Source organism: Cyprinodon variegatus, unplaced genomic scaffold, assembly GCF_000732505.1.
Source record: "Cyprinodon variegatus isolate N-32 unplaced genomic scaffold, C_variegatus-1.0 Scaffold17, whole genome shotgun sequence".
NCBI classification, from domain to species: Eukaryota; Metazoa; Chordata; class Actinopteri; order Cyprinodontiformes; family Cyprinodontidae; genus Cyprinodon; species Cyprinodon variegatus.
In genome coordinates, this window is record NW_015150470.1 from 327,130 (window position 1) to 343,876 (window position 16,747).

Here is a 16,747-nt window from a genome sequence, read left to right on the forward strand (position 1 = left end):
TAATAAACATCTATATTTGAATTTGCAGCTAACTGCTTTACAGCACAGCTAAAGTGTTTAGATTGGTTTAATAGTGATGCTATGTTCATCAGTGGTGCTATCTTCATTGTGCCAATAGAGCAGAATTTAATTATTTATGATCAGTATTTGACATATTAAGCATAAATAAAGACAGGATGAACATTTGTAAAAATGAAACTGTTTATTGTTCTATTGTGGTGGTCAGGGTTACTGCATCACAGACATCTTCTATGCAACAACCAACCAGCACTGTGAAAAATTACACACAATAGAAATGCAGGAAAAAATAAAAATCCTGAGTTTTAATCTAAACATTTTCTCTCATAATATAAAATAAAATACTTCCCATGTTGCTCTATTCATAAGAATAGATTTAAAAACTTGCCGATTAAAAAAAAAAAAAAAAAAACTTCACAGAGTTTAGGATTTTCTGTAAATAAATTACATGCATCACACTTAAAAACAGCAAAACTCTAAAGCTTTACATCCCTTACTTCAAAGGCAAACAGAATAGACCTTTTCATTTAAACTGTACAGATATTGGTCACAAGCCTCGATACATGTCGACAGGTTTAAGACAGTTTTGAGTGGCATGAATCAAAATGTTATGAAAAATTTTATGAAATTTTTTTTTTCTCACACTTTACATATATATATATAAAAAATTTCTAAAACAAAATACCATCTTTTAAAAACAGCTCCAATGTGACTACATGTAATAACTTTACATAAGTATAGTTACACAGGTTGTGGACAGACAGGAATGTTGTTATTGGAGAAAAAGAGGCTGTGCTAAGGCCCGGCAAACAAAAGGCAGATTCAATCCACATCCAAGCCTATTCATGCATTTGTCCTGTGCTGCATGTTTGCCAAGTTCAAACCAGGCAAAGATAAAGTCATTCTAATTAGTGGATTGTCCGTTTTGAACCGGTCTAGTCCTGATTTTCAGATGGGTTGCATAGTCATCGTGGGTCCACTTTTTCATGGCTTCTCAGCAGTTTCCCTTAAATCAATTTCATGGCATTGTTCTAAATGCAAATGTCTTCATCAGCTGGAGCCCCTCTATGCGACGTCTAATTGTTCTCTTGTGAAATTGTGGTCTAAGAAAAGAGAGAAAAATAAATTCTTCCATCATATGATTGAGGTGAATTAAAGTGCAGGTAAATAAAGCTATTGTCTCCTTACATCAATGAACACCAATAAAGACAAAATAATGATTTTATATATCAATGGAACAACCATCCTATGTAAAAAGGTACCTTTTGCATTGTTTTTTTCTAAATATTGCATAATTTCCATCAGATTTAACTTTGTTCTTTGACAAGGTAATGTCCAACATTTTCTGAAGGGCACAATACATGGTTGCATCAGTTAGTGCATGCTTTAGAGCAGTAAAAGCCTTACACTGCTGAAATCATATTTTACTCTCATTAAAAGGTTATTTTCCCCCAAAATATTTTATATGAAGTCATGTATATTAGGACGAAAACTTGCCACAAAATACCCCTTTCATCTTATCCACACAGATTCTATGAGATTTTTTACAAATCTTTAAATGATTTCTAGTAAATTATGGATAGGCTCTTCTACAACGGAGTATTAGGGCCACACATGAAGAGAAAAAATATTTTTGCCATGACGAGATTAAACTCGACATGTCGACTTTAAAGTCGACATGTCGAGTTTAAACTCGCCTTGTCGACTTTAAACTCGCCATTTCGAGAATAAAGTTGATATATCGTGGCGACTTTAATCTCGACATTCCAAAGTTTGGAGAAAAGAGCAACCGCGCTCCACAGCTGCAGTCCGCGTTTTAAGAGTGAAGGTAGTCTTTGACGTGCTGCAACTGTATAATCATCACAGGAAGCGGTGGCCTACCAATAATAACGTAACGTCTTTCCCTATGCTTACCCAGGCTCGCAGTTCTGAATTTGAGAACATGTCAGTCATTTCAACTTTATTCTCGAAATGGCGAGTTTAAAGTCGACAGGGCGAGTTTAAAGTCGACACGTCGAGATTAAACTCAACATGACATTTCAACTTTATTCTCGAAATGTTGAGTTTAATGTCGACTGTCGACTTTAAAGTTTAATCTCGTCATAGCAAAAATATTTTTTCTCTTCATGTGTGGCCCTAATACTCCGTCGTACTCTTCCCATTGTTAAATCTTGAACACTTTAACTAAGGAAAGTGGGACCTATAGAGCTTTAGGTCTTTTTTGGTGGTTTTGTGTGATCTGGTTGATTTTTTAAAGTGTTCCCCGAGGTCATTTTCATATACTAGTCACATCTAGAATAATTTACCTCTCTCTTATGTTAGCTCTTCTTTTTGAGATACTTTGACCCTACTACCTGGTGCTGAGTAGTTATACTGTGAATGAATCACTGATTCTAAGAGCCTCCAATTAATCAGGCTTTGGTCTCTGAAGAAAAATCTTCTGAAAAAGACAATCAAAATTGATTGTTTATTTAATGTGTTTTTTTTTTGTTTTTTTTTTTTTTTTTGGGGGGGGGGGGTCTTTTTAATAATATGAATAAAATCATCATTTGAGAACCACTGTTTGTGTTTACTGTGGCTGACTTTAATTGATACGAATTTTATTTTTAAAGATCTGAAACATTTCCATCTGACAAAAACGTAAAAAGTAAGGAAAACCACTGAGAGGTAAATGCTTCTTCAGAAACTGTTTGGAGCATTGGGTATATATCAGGTTAAGTTCATTGTGTGCTGATGCTCAGTTGCTTATCTTATCTGTGCAGTTTTGTGTTGCAATCTATTGAACCAACTTAAAAGTTTTATGGTCACGGTATGCTTATATAACCAACAGATTATAGATAAGGCTGATATAGAAGGCAGCATGGCAAAAAACTAACCAGATGATCATACTGCTAGATGCTCTAAATTTCTGCTATTTGTATTAGCAGGCTTTAGGAAAACATATTTTTATTGTTAAATTGATTCATTTAAGTCTATGTTTGGTATAGAAGTAAGCACCTGTTTGTTAAGGGGACTACTACAATACAATAATTTGCAAAACATAAATTATTAAGTAAAAAAAAACAGATTTGAAAAATACCTGTTCTATTCATCAGTTTTGAAATATATGTAAACATCAGGTATTTGAAATCATGTAATTATAGTCTTGAGACCAGACTAACTTTAGGAAGACAAGATCCTCCAAAATACCATCACTTGAAATACGATTCAACAAATTTCTATTTCATTTGTTCAGAAAACTGTTTTCCTACACAATAAAACAAATGCATAAAAAATAAGATCAAACTGTTGTTGGTCTATAAAAACTGCATGTAGTCTAAAAACCATCTGCATGTTATTTTGAGTTTATTAGAAAACAGATAAAGATACAAGGGGATATGCTTAACTACATCCATTTGGACAATCTTGTTAGTACACATGCATGATCAACAGCACTCAAATTATTATTGAATGGTCAGAGTATCTTTTTAACATTTCACCACTGCTACACAAACATGGCAATATTGATAAAATTAAATATCACAGTCAGGTTAAATTGCCAGATCAGTGCATATCTGCTGTTTACCATTTTACTCTTGTTATACTTCTTAGATTTATTACGAACATACGAACAATTATGCTGAATTAGCAGATGTGAGCCAAGAGTAAACCATGTATCAGTGTTAGCTAAGAAAGACCTGATCAGTTATTTTAGAAATATTAGTTAGGAAAGATATTTATTAAAAATACCTCTTTCACAGTTTGTACAGCTGCTATCAAAACTTGACACACCTTTGAGTGGGTTTCTAAATGATAAAGGCAATACAAGGCTACTCACAAGTGGGGTCCTTTCTCCATATTTGCTCCAGAAGGTCATCTTTACTGTGTTCTTGTGTCCCGTTCGCTGGTCAAAGGTCTGGCACGTCTCAAATGGGGGACTGTAAAGGTGCAAACTCACAGCACACTCTGTGTGACTGACATTCTCCACACGATGCAGACCAATGGAGTCTAAAACACATAAGAATTGTCAAAAAAAAAAAGCTTAGAGACAGCATAACACTCAAGGATGGAAAATGAAACGGTAATCCATTTATTTGTGCCACAACTAACTGGGACATTTTTGAGACGCTTTATATCAGCATCTGTCACATGAGTTAAGAATGGAAATTTCCTTTAAACAACTCCAATATATGGATTATAACATATAACAGCATATCATATGAGACACAATGGATGCCAAAATCAAAATAAAACAACAAAAACGACAACAACAAAAAAACAGTAGAGTTTGCTTTCTTACCATTGATATAGGCAACCTTGTTTTCCTGGAGGATTCTCTGAGATTTTTGCACCATATCATGTGATTTGCGATCTGGCCAGTCAAAGAGCGTCTCCTTCAGCTGCCCCTGCAGCAGCTTCATGAAACAGTGGGAGTCTGTGTGGTCGTGGATACTACTGCAAAGTGTCAAACAATACATGCAACAAGTTTTAGGATGTAAAGGATGGCCAGTTTTCTGTCTTTCGCAGAACTGAGATAAAATCCCGCAGCCAAAAAAAAGAAAAAAAGAAAACAGCTATAACATACTTGCATCTTTAGTACTTGTTTTATTGTAATAATTTTTTAGTGGCTTTATTATGTAAAACTATTTAGTATTAGAACTTACGTGTTGTATTGCCATTTGCTTGAAGTGACACTTATTACGGTGATTTAAATTAGTATAAATTTGCATAATGCACCAATGCAGTGATTTTACTATTAATAAGTATTAGGGATACATTTTTGTTATTTGATCATCTGTTTTAGAGGAAACCAACCTTCCATGTCCTTCACCCCAGCAGAGAATCATGAGGTTGAACTTCCCATTACCCTCATCAACCAAATTCCTGGTGTACCTGCAGACAAGAAAACGTTCATTTCATTAGAAAGGGAAAAAGGGCCATGATAAATCAGCTTTATTCCTGTGGCTTTACACAAACGAGAGTCATAATTTGCACTTAATAGCAAAAAATGGCAGGAATTTTTTTATTATGTTTACATAAAAAACACTTAATTACTCAATTATCCATTATTTATATGTATAAATTAAAATATCAATGAATTGTTCAATATCATAAATAAGAAAAAACATTTACTTCAAAAGTTACATTATTTTATTTCAAGAAAATCAGATAAGGATTCAGTAAAGATAAAATAAAAGAGTACAAAAATATTTCAGACGACTGTAAAATAAAACTACTACTACTACTCCTATGAATATTATTAATAACTCCTTATAAATAACAGGAAAGGATTTATGCACCATGCAGTATTTGGATACAAATGCGTAAAGTAATCATATTGTGCGTCACCAACAATTAAAAGTGAACGTATCCGAAGGTCTGATTCTTTATGTCGCATAAGCATTTGTAACATTTCATTTTCAGTATCAAAAAGCATTTTTAATTAGCATTTCTCTCTTTATGTCTCTCTCTGTAAACATTGCGTTATTCAGGTCCGCGCAAAGCCTTTTTGCGCAAAGCCATCCTTTTGCGCAGCTCCATTCGTCCTGCAGCGCAATAAGCGTGTGTGTGTCCCTCCGGGCTCTTGATTGGATAAACCCCCCTCACCCGCTTTTCATTGACTCCAAATCAACACAAACTATCTGCAACAAAGTCATGTTTATCTCTCTCTCTCTCTCTCTCTAAATAAGTCTTAATTCTTAAATTGACTAACAACGGTTGGTATAAGATTCAAATCGAAACTAAATCGGAATTAATTATGCAAATATGTCCTTTTTTTATTTAAATAAGGTGAGCTGAAGCTGTTCCACAAGATGGAGACAACAAATAGCTTCTTTCATTCAAAGTTTTCTTCATTTGTAAAGAGAGACTAAAGAGAGAACAATTCTAAGAAACTTTATTAACAGCTTTACTAAAAAAAAAAAAACATGTTAAAAAGGGCGAATTAAACAAATTAAAGTAAACAAAATCAACAAAAAAAAAAAAAAAAACCCGTATAAAACTATATCTGGTAATGAATCTTTGCATGATGAATATTATATATTACCTGTACTGGTCAAACTTTGCATACTTCATCCATTCGTGAGGTTTGCTCTCGTATGATTCCATGATATTTTGAACCTCCTCTACATTGATGCAGTCACTCTCGAAGATCTTGTGCAGGATTGCAATCAGCTCATCCAGAGTTTCTGGCTTCACTACCTCAGTTTGATCCATGTCTGTCATGCACAGGAGGATCTTTGCTCTGTTATATTAACCTTGAATAAAAACGTCTGATTTATCTCCTCCGTCGGTAACTTTTATAGGCTGGCGCAGCAATTTGGGGACGCGCTGGTAATGGACTGTACCATTATAGAAGAGAAGGTGTACGCCCATCACCTATTTAATAAACTTTTCCATTACTGCATGTCAGATTGTTTTGGAAGTAACTGGGTGCATATTTTTAAACATTCCTTCTTGTAAAAATAACTTTTGAGCTTTTAAACTAAACTAATACAACTTTCTTTCATTACCAGTTTGGGCTAATCCATGAGTCCAATTCCACCACGTTGTCAGAAACACAACCTCCACCCCCCCTTTTTATCTCACTCTTTCTCCCAGGCATTTCTCTAACAATAGCTTTGCACCCTGTGTTTGTGCAGCCGCTAAACAGAAAATCAACAAACACACTGTCCAAGATGAGCACCAAACAAGATGGGGAGGAGGGGATAAAGGTGGAGAAAAAGGGTTGCATGCTCAAAGAGGGAAAGATCAGCTGGCCAGAGCTGCTAGGAAAATGGATGGAGTTAAACACAGAGCAATCCTGAAGAAAAAGATGTGGAAGCTCGCAAAAGACTAAATCAAAAATGTAAATTTTCAGTTAGACTACCATGAAATTGTATTCATTGGTTAGAATGGCACAGTCAAAGTCAAGTCAAAATTGTACAAGTTGGGTGGAAAAGCTTAATGAGTGTGAAACATGCAGGAAGGCTATGGAAGTAATAGGGAGGTAAAACCACCATTAAAATCTTTACCCACTTTTAGTCTTAAAATGTGCAGAATCCATGTTGCTACAATGCACTTCTCTTTAAATGAATGTTATGGAAAAGTTTTTTTGGATTATGAAAAGACTATACTTGATAAATGTGCAGTAAGTTTTTCTAATTATTTTTTTAATAAATGCAGCTTATTGTTTGGACTTCATAATGTGCTTAATAATTTATGACCAAAGAGGACAAAAATCTATTTACCTGAAAAACCTATTTTAAGAATATTGAGATTTATCTGTATCTGGTTTAACTCCTCACACATTTAACAAAAAATACTTAAGATATTTAGAGAGTGGGTACATTTCCACAGCTCAAAGTGTTTCATGTTTTATCTTGCCCTTCTATGTTAACATTGAGCTGCAAGGAGTTTTTTCTGACTTGTCCAACATGCTGTTTTCGCTCCCCCGGGTTATGCAACCTTATCATAAACCGGCCCTGTGAGTGGAACACATTCTTTCCCAAACCTTCCATTCAGGATTTTAGGGGTTTTGGGGAGGGAGTTATTTCCATCCCCCAAACCCCCCAAAGCCCAGTGTGAAGCAGCTAATTGTGGGTGGTGTGTGCGGGAGACATAATGTTTGCTTTCTGACTGTTGCTGTGTGTATGTTGCAAAGAAATACAAAATATCCAGTTAGTTGAGCTTTAAATGAAATACAACAAAACCTTAAAAGAAAAAAAAGTGCACTATATATTATTTATGAATGAAACTTAAATGGTAGTCAGTGGTTTGGTGTAGATTTGGCAATGCAGCAGGAAAACATTGCACTTGTTTTCAGTCATACAGCAAATTGCACCATGTCAGAGGAAAAATCCTCTCTGGCTGAGGATGAATACAGGCCACTATGTTTACCTGTAGCATGAAAAGTGGAGAACTTTCTTTGAATGGGAGCTTGAGCCAAATTTGAGCAGCAGCTGCCACATCATCAGTCCCAGATGTTCTTAAGCGCCCCCTGCTGGTTGAAAGGAAAAGTTTGCTTCAGGACCAACAGGGATCAGCTGCACCCTACAAAGTAGTAACCTGACAACAGCCAGATGCATGTCTCGCTCCGCCCAGCTAGGCGGAGTGAGACATGCATCTGGCTGTTGTCAGGTTAACAAAGTAGTGCCAGTGATCTGCAGCAGCTTAGTAGAAGCTGCTCTTTAAGTGAGTCAAAAAAAAAAATTGAACTTAACTTTACAAATTCCCATTTAGAGAATGTTTTCATTTTTTTCAACATGTTTCCCTAAAATTTGCTTTGATTTCGGAGGTGATTTTCAATCTAAAGGAAACAGAATGTTGTAATTTCTTGAAAAAATAGATTAAATGACAAATAACAAAATTTAGTATGAAATGTAATAGACTTTTGATTTGAAAGGAATCTTTTCCACTTCTAACATAAGACTGTAATTGAAACTTTTGAGGTATTTGTGTTAAATCTCTTCTTCTACTTTGCAGCTGCTCACCTAAATTTACAAATGCAAACAAAGTTATAGTTCGTAGTAGAGTAAACCCAGAGTTATTTAAAAGCCATTTGCAGAACAGATTTACACTGTTGAAAAAAACTGACCTTTCGAGAAAAATAAAAAAAAATTTAATTCTCTATAAACAACACAAGCTCTATAAGCAGCATTCATTAACCAGGACCTTCAGTTACCATACTAAGTAACAACAGTCTTCATTTGTACAAATGTTACCTGTTTAGCATGGATGATAACTTTGGCTTAGATAGAATGGATCCAAGATTTTTAAATAAAAAAATCCAAGAAACCACCTGCAGGTATTTAGATTTTTTCTTCATCAGGCATGGATATATTCAGTTGCATACAAGGGTTGAGGAGTTTCTGAATCATATCTATATATTTTATGTTTTTTTTCCCCCCTCACCTTTCCTTGCTCACTCCACTTTGCCTGTTTGTTGGAGTAGTAGTCCACAGCTGGTGGGCAATAATAATATGGTGATGTTTTGTTTATCTGTCTGAAAAAACTCAGTAGGACACGTAAGCCTGTAATCTGTCAATCGTCACTGCTTGCATTTATGGGAAACTAAATTCTGCTGTCTATTGTCTGTTTGTTTCTTATAGTCTGCTGGAAATTATACCAAGACTGATTGGGCGGGGAGTGTTGGCCTAGTGGTTAGAGCAGTGCCCTTGTGCTCTGAGAAGGTTTCAAGTACCCGGTTCAATCCCCACAGCCTGCACTCTGGGTCTCTGAGCAAGACCCTAAACCTCCCACTGCTCCCCAGGCACCACACAATGGCAGCACACTGCTCCCCAACGGGATGGGTTAAATGCACAGGTAAATTTCTCCAGTATGAGATCCATAAAGTTGAATTATTATTATAGTCTAGCTAAAGGTTTCATCAGATGTACTTAAGGCTTTTATAATATTTAAAGATCATCTGGCAACAAATGACATGTTTCAACTGAACTGTAACGAATGGTGATGTTTTGCTGCCTAAACTAAACCTTTCTGTAAATCTTTGACCTATGTAATGGGGCAAAGAGGAAACAGACATTCATTAAAATGTAATGGGAAAAAAAATAGCAGAAAAAAAACCAACAGCTTGATAACTGAGGGAAGAGTGGATAATGAAAACGAATGCAATAAGGTTAACCAGGGGATGATGTGGAACAACCAAGGCAGAAAGAGACCAGAGAGACAGACCAAGGGAGACCCAATTAAAATTTAGACCAAAGAGAAAAGACTGATCCAGGTCAAAGAGAATAAAATAGAATACAGAAGGAAGAAGCCATACCTCAGGACACTAAGAACTAAAAGGAGAAATAAATAGATATAGAGTTTATAATGTCCCAATTACTTATCAGGCTTATCATCCAGATTTTAATGTACTTTACGATATGATTTAAATACCATTGTAAAATTTAGTATGCATTTACAGTATTAATTAGAATTCAACTTAACAAATATTAAATCAAAAGTTGTTGCATGGAAGTGAGCAAAAACAGAATTCATTTAAAGGAATGGTTATTGCTCTTCATTAATGTTTTACTTTATTCTAATACCCTGATGTGTCATTAACTCTGGCATGGCCTCTTTCAAAAAGGGAAATAAACTAAAATAGAAAATTGCTGGGACAAGCAATTGGAAAACTGTGGATAATTCAAACCTTAGTGTGGATTGTTCTCTACCCGTGGTCAAGCGCGACTGTTCCATGAGTGGGTCAGAAGTGGGCGGTTTGGAGGACGTGGTAGACCTTGAAATGATGGATGAAGTTAACACAGGATGAACAGAGAAGTGACAGCATGTCAGATAATGATTCAGATAATCATATCTGAAAATGCTTCAGATGTGTTTCAACCCAAGGAAAAATCAAGAATAGTTAAGTTTATTGCTATCTTGTGATTTAACAAAAAGACACTTTGACAATGTCAAAAACTTGACTTCCTTTATTTTGGCTAAGCTAGGAAAAATAAAGTTATTGGTGATGGAAACCTTTGTGCTCAGTGTGCAAATGAAGAGCAGCTTAAAAAAGCTCTTGAAATTAAAAAGTTGGGTAAAATTTAAGGTTAAGAACACAGGATGCGGGGGAGTCCGAAAAGTGGTGGGAGTGAGGGAGTAAAAACAGTGGTGCCTGTAAGTGTATGGGAAGAGAAGATTTACAGAATCACCTTAACCTCTTAAAGTGATGAATCTAAAAAGAATGACTTCCACTAAAAATGGTGTTAAAAAAGGCATTAAGACTATTCTAACCGAGTTTCAGGAAGAAAGCCTACCAAATACAGTATTTTGGGGATTTATGACCTACCCGGTTACAGCTTATATGTTGAGACCACGATTATGGAAAGTGTGGGACAGGAGTGCAGCCCAGATGTGTGGAGGGGGCCATAGTGTGGCTGATGCTGAATATCAGGCCATGAAAATAGAAAAGCAGGTACAAAAAGTGAGCGTTGAGAGGAAGATGTCTTATGCATTCAATGAAAATAACAAAGTCTAAAGCAGTGTGATGAACAGAAATAGAACACCAAATGTTCCAATGTCTCAAAAAAAGATTAAAAATGTTTTTTTATTGAAAGGTTGCATTAGTAATAGTCAGTGCTGTGGTAATCAATAGTGCTACAGAAATAAAATTAAAACAGTCAGATCTTAGTGAAGGCAGCAAACCATCTTGGTTTAGTCGGACTGACATTGGAAGAGGTGAGGGAAAACCTCACTAATCAGTCAAATCAGGATTCACAATGCTGTTATTTTTCATAACAGTGCTTATTTCTCAGTGGAATGCAAAGAATTTACTGGCTAATGGCCAGGAGTTGAAGAATTTCATTACAGAATTCACAGTTTTGCCTGAAGTTAAGAAACGTGCTTTAGACCATCCTTTAATTTCCAGATCAGTAGATATTAAGTTATTATCAGGAATGATAGGGAGCATGGTGGGGAGGAAGGTGTGCTGTGTTTATAAAACAATACATTCCATTCAGGATTTTAGGAAAGGGTGACAATCAGGAGTACATAGTAGTGGAAATTTGGAACAATATAAAAACCACTGCAGTTATAAACTTCTATAATCCATTAAACGTGTTAGAGTTACAGAGTCTACTTTATGTTCAAGGGCAAAATATCACAGGGTCATTAATGTGGTGAGTTTATTGCTCATAGTAACGTGTGGGGGTGGGGGGCTTTCACACTTGTTACAATGGCAAGGCGACTGAGGATTTGATGAAGGAACAAGGTTTAGTGTGCCTTGGGGGGGACGGCAGTGGCGTTGTGTGTGGAAGTTTGCCCTGCGATTGGATGGTTTTCGGTTCAAGCCCCGGCAAGACATTTCACCTTCATTGCCTACTGATGGTGGTCAGAGGGTTGTCTCCAAATATCTCAAAAAATAAATAAAATAATAAAAATTTGCAGGGAAACTGGCAAAACTGGATCTTAATAAAGGTAATATAGAAATTAGAGTTAAATTAAGTAAATGTAAGGCAACTGCATGGTGTGGAGATTTATAAATGATGAGTGGCAAAGACAGTGGGATACTGGAAAGTAGTGCAGGGAGAGTTTAGGAAGGAGGAATCAGTCATCACACGAATTAGGTTAGGTCATTGCAAGCTTAACAGTACCTTCCACATAATTAGGAAACATGAGACAGGGAGAAGGGAAGGTTGCCAGTAAGAAGAGACTGTATAGAATATGGTGTTAAGGTGCAGGGCTAACAATGCAAGATCTTGACAGTTAGGCTTAAGGAACTGGATGTGAAGGAGTTGAGTTTAAGTGTTGTGGGTTATGGTAGAAGACCACAGGTTAGGGTTTTTCTGTCATTTTTAAAGAAGACATGAATTTATAGTTGGCTGTAGGTACGTTTTTGTGTGTGTCTGTGGGTGTGTACCTGTCTAGGCATCAGAGTGAAGAACATTTTCCAATTTCAACATCAATGAGAACCAGTTGTTGTAAAGTGAGGTCATTTTGCTGGTCATCACAGGGTATTTTTCTTATTGTTAGGTAACGGGCAAAGGTGTCAATGAGGTAAGGGTTAGGTATGCATTGGTAATTGTTAGGTTTAGGGTTAGTTTCAGGGTTAGGACATATAAAGGGTTGAAAATGACTAAAAAATCAATGGGAGTCAACACATGGTCCTCACATGGTCCTCACTACATGTAAGAAAAAAACATTTGTTTGTGTGTAGGGGGGTATGAATGCGCAGAGTGTAGACTTTAAGCCTATTGTCTGACTCATACTCCGGACCATTACTGTAGGTGTTGGTAATTAGGCTTTAAGAAGAAGAAAAAAAAGTTTGCAAAAAAATCAGTCAGACAGTAGGCCAGATATATTAACTGAAATACAACAAACACTTTACAGAAGAAATATGATGGGCCTAGTAGTAAATTTTGTTTGGGTTCTGGCACATAACAAGATTAAAGGAAATGAAATGGCTGACAGGATGGTTAAGGAGAGTACAAATAAGGTAAGGATAGATAGATAGATTAATTTTAGTTGTAGTATAACAGAAATAAAGGGTATAATTAAACAAAAAACAAAAGAGAGGTGGCAAAAGTTATGGGAAGAAAAAAAAGAAAGGAAGGTGTTTTTATAAAATCCAAAAAGAGAATTGGACAAATGAGAAGAACAGAAAGGAAAAGGAGAGAAGAGATAAATATTTCATGACTTAGAATAGGACACACAGGATTGAACTGGTCATTATGTTTAATAGGGAAATATCAGACAGGGAAATGTGACTGTGGGGAACATGTTAGTTTGAGTTGTAGGAAATATTTGATTCAGAGAAACAAGTTAATTAGGAAACTTAGAAATATGAAAATGAAACTTGACATTGTTGATTTACTGCAAAATGAAAAAAAAAATGAATCGGAGGATATCAGGTTATATTTGAGCTTTTGAAACAGATTAAATTGTGTAACAGGATATAGTTGTTGTTTTTTGCCATGTGGTTCACACTCCTTACCAGTTGGTGGCGGTAAGGTTCACCTAACGTTTTTGCCAACCGCTATAAAAAATTCAACAAGAAGAAGAAGAAGAAGAAGAAGGAAAAAAAAAAAAAAAAAGAAAATGAGGAGTTTCAACCCATCGCGGCTTCCGTAGCGATAGGAGGGGATGACTGCTCCTTTTGACGTGGAATATTTCCGTGCCGAGACGATGGTGAAGTAGCAGCACGGTCAAACTGAAAGCCATTAGATCGAGACGGGATTTTAAGTCCTTTAACTCAGTCAGGTCCGGATTGTTCCGGAGCTGACAGAACCCGCTCCCCGCCTCTCTCCGTTCAGCTGCAATCATGATTAAAGCCATTTTAATATTCAACAACCACGGCAAACCGAGGCTTTCTAAATTCTACGAACATTATGTAAGTAAAAACTTCAATATTTAGCCACTTTATATGTTAGTTGTCACTGCGACCTAATAAAAAAATGCAAGTAATTAGTTATGTCAATTCCCGGTGAAATCAGCGACCTGAACGCAGCACTCCTTGAAACCTCCTCGACTATCAGGGATGGATGTGTATTTATTTGTATCTACTGATATACATGGCGGCTCCACATCGCCCTTTAAAATAAACACTGAATAATTAAACATGTGGAATCCAAAGCGAGGCTTTCATCCAGCGTCAGCCTGTCCAGTTTCCTCTGGTTTCATGGCAGCATCCAGCTGTTGGATGTTCTGAGACTTTACTGTTTGGATCACATGACCTCCATGACGCCCTGTGAGTGTCTCGCGCTCAACTGTTGCCTTAATTTCCTTTAATGGTGCAGGCTACCAGTCCTATTAAAAAGCCCAGACAGTCAGGTTATATATTCTTGGAAGAGTAGTGGCCTTTTCTTTTCATTGAATATGAATCCCATCGGCGGTTCACATCTAAAAGGTCCCTTGGCACAGGGGCGGAGCTAAATGGGGGGCCAGGGGTGGCCACGGCCACTGTTTTTCCCCTCTTAAGCTGCGTTCGAGGAGCAGCAAAAACGCTTCTGCTGCTTCATTTTTGCTGCTTGTACCAGTTAGGTCTGACGTGGCTGAAGGGTCTGACTCACGTTGGGCGGCGCTACTCTATCCTTTCTTTGCCTTGCAGCTATATTTGCTGTGATCAGCGCGAATAAAGTAGTTTTAATATGTTTTTAAGTGGGGAAATCCACCTGAAAACTTAACCACTGCAGTCAGTTCATCCAGATTACCATCCTTCCTTCCAATATTATTTCTGTCGGAGCCGCTCAGACCCCCACATACTGGCGGTGCACTGTCAGTAGGAATCCCATTCAACAGTAGCCCCTGGCCCCGTTGCCTCCTCGCGGTTCGCCGCGGCGGCTGGAAGGCGGTTTTCATATACATAATCCAAACTGCAAGCACCAGGGCAATAAAAGCGAACATGTTTTGTTGGCAGGTTTCTACATTTTAAGTTACTTTAGGCATTAATAAACTGTTTCAGAGGTGTGATCATAGTGATCTGTATCATCAGCGATGTGTCTGTCTCCCTTCCAGCTCCCAGATCAGCGTCTCTGATTGGTTGATGCGTCGCAAAAGTTAAAGTTTTCCATCTCGATCAGCAGCGTGTTTGCGGCGCGTCCCGCGCGTCAGATGCTTAAACGCTCCCGACGCACTGCTTCAGCTTCTCAGACGTGCTGCTCCTGCTGCTCAAAACGCGCTGCAGGACCTTTTGCTGCGCCAACCATTGACTTTGCATGTAAACTCGCTGCTCTTGCAGCTCCTGCTGCGTTTGGCGTGAACGCAGCATAATACAGACGGTAGCAGCAGGAATTGAATAGAATAGAATTCAACTTTGTTGTAATTGCACTGTCACGAGTACAAAGCAACAAAACGTGGTTTGCATCTATCCAGAAGTGCTATACAGGATATAAATATTATTACAGGTGTATGTACAATAGGGCTGGGTAAAAAAAATCGATTTAATCGATTTTAAATCGATTCCTTCACATTTTAGCAAAATCGATGTCAAGGGAATGAGATCGATTAGTTTTATAGGGACGCGCATAACGTTTACATTCAAATGAGCAGGAAAGATTCATTCAAGATGACTTCAAGCCAGACGGCTGCAAATATAGCCAGTAGGTNCAGATTTCTTTATAGTCAAAATAATACAAATGATGATCAGTAATAATCCGTGTATGGTTCATTCTTTGTTTTTTTTCGTTTCAAAACAAAAATGAAAAAGAAAACAAGCGTGTGGTTTTTTTGTTTTTCCATTTTTAAAACCTAAATCGAAAAAAGGAAAAATCGAATTAATAGAAAATGAACAGCGTTTGAGTTTTGCTTTGCCATCTAAATGAAAATAAAATACGGTTGTTGTTTTGATATGTAGCTGTACCGGAAATGAAGTAAGTCGCGAAAGAAAAATGATTTAAAGTGGATGAAGACGGCATCAAAACAAACCATTTCTAAACAAAAGGCAATGGCTGCAACCGTTGTCCGCATTGATTATCGAACTTTTTGAGAGAGGAAAAACACACTCTAAAATCAGTGATGCGTTCTTCTTCGTGTGGATTGTAATGGCGGTTGGCAAGAAATTGAAGGCGTACATTACCGCCACCTACTGGTAACTAAAAAAGTTATGTGTTTTTCCAGTTCTGCCATAAGGTCTGTTGAACTAACAACAAAATAAAAGTTTGACTTAGGTTAAACCATTACAGTTAAAACAATCCCAAAACGTACCCTTTTTTCTTTTTTGCAAATGCTGTTTTTATAATTTCGTTTTAAAAACAGAAAAACAAAAAACCACATGCTTGTTTTGTTTTTTCGTTTTTGTTTTGAAACGAAAACAAAGAACAAACCATACACGGATTATTAACAATAGGAATATGGAGATCTTGAATTCAATTCGAGATATCCAGAATGTTTATTCTAGTTGTGGAGAATTTGATTTTGTTTTAAAATAGTCAATTTGACAAGGATTTTTTTTCAGATATCAGAAATACAGATTCAGTCATACTAATACATTTCCGAAAGGCTTGCTAAAATTACAGGTTTATTTCTTGAATGCTAATAGATTAATGTATTCTATTTAGGTAAAATCACCTGGCAGCAGGTGAAAAAGAATCCTTAAAAAGTTATTCTAATAGAAAGGACCTGTTCATATCCTCATGGGTTCCTCCTCATTTTGATTCTGTCTTCCAATACACAGTTAATACTAAGTGGCTTTTTGCAGCTGCTACAGATGCTATCATCACATTAAATGGCTGTTATTAGTAGTTATCAGTCCCATAGAATTGCTTCAGGTTGTACCAGTAGGCTCAGTAGGTTGTTAACACAGAGTAAATCCTTTTCAAAACTCTAAGGT

At 36.7% G+C, this 16,747-nt stretch overlaps 2 protein-coding genes across 2 annotated transcripts in view; both read right to left on the reverse strand.

Annotated features, from left to right (window-relative positions):
* Nucleotides 1-195: 195 nt before the first annotated feature.
* cdo1 (cysteine dioxygenase type 1) lies at nt 196-6,319 on the reverse strand. The gene is made up of 5 exons (XM_015386654.1): nt 6,044-6,319; nt 4,813-4,890; nt 4,298-4,452; nt 3,836-4,005; nt 196-1,121 (listed from the first exon to the last, which is right to left on the reverse strand). The coding sequence occupies exons 1-5, from the start codon at nt 6,220-6,222 to the stop codon at nt 1,095-1,097; spliced, it is 609 nt and encodes a 202-aa protein (XP_015242140.1). The 5' UTR covers nt 6,223-6,319; the 3' UTR covers nt 196-1,094.
* Nucleotides 6,320-13,528: 7,209 nt separating this feature from the next.
* LOC107092345 (SLAM family member 5-like) overlaps nt 13,529-16,747 on the reverse strand; it is a 17,925-nt gene continuing 14,706 nt past the window's right edge. The window contains exon 6 of the mRNA XM_015386781.1: nt 13,529-13,630. Within this exon, the coding sequence (XP_015242267.1) occupies nt 13,529-13,630 (102 nt within the window). The remainder of the gene's footprint in view (nt 13,631-16,747) is intronic.

Excerpts from the sequence above, each read along its gene's own strand:
- cdo1 (XM_015386654.1), bottom strand. The coding sequence starts at position 6,222 with ATGACAGACATGGATCAAACTGAGGTAGTGAAGCCAGAAACTCTGGAT. Across the intron at positions 4,453-4,812 it reads TGGGGTGAAGGACATGGAAG|TAGTATCCACGACCACACAG; the intron begins GTTGGTTTCCTC and ends GACACTTTGCAG. Across the intron at positions 1,122-3,835 it reads ATGGAGAAAGGACCCCACTT|ACCACAATTTCACAAGAGAA; the intron begins GTGAGTAGCCTT and ends CTCTTTTCTTAG.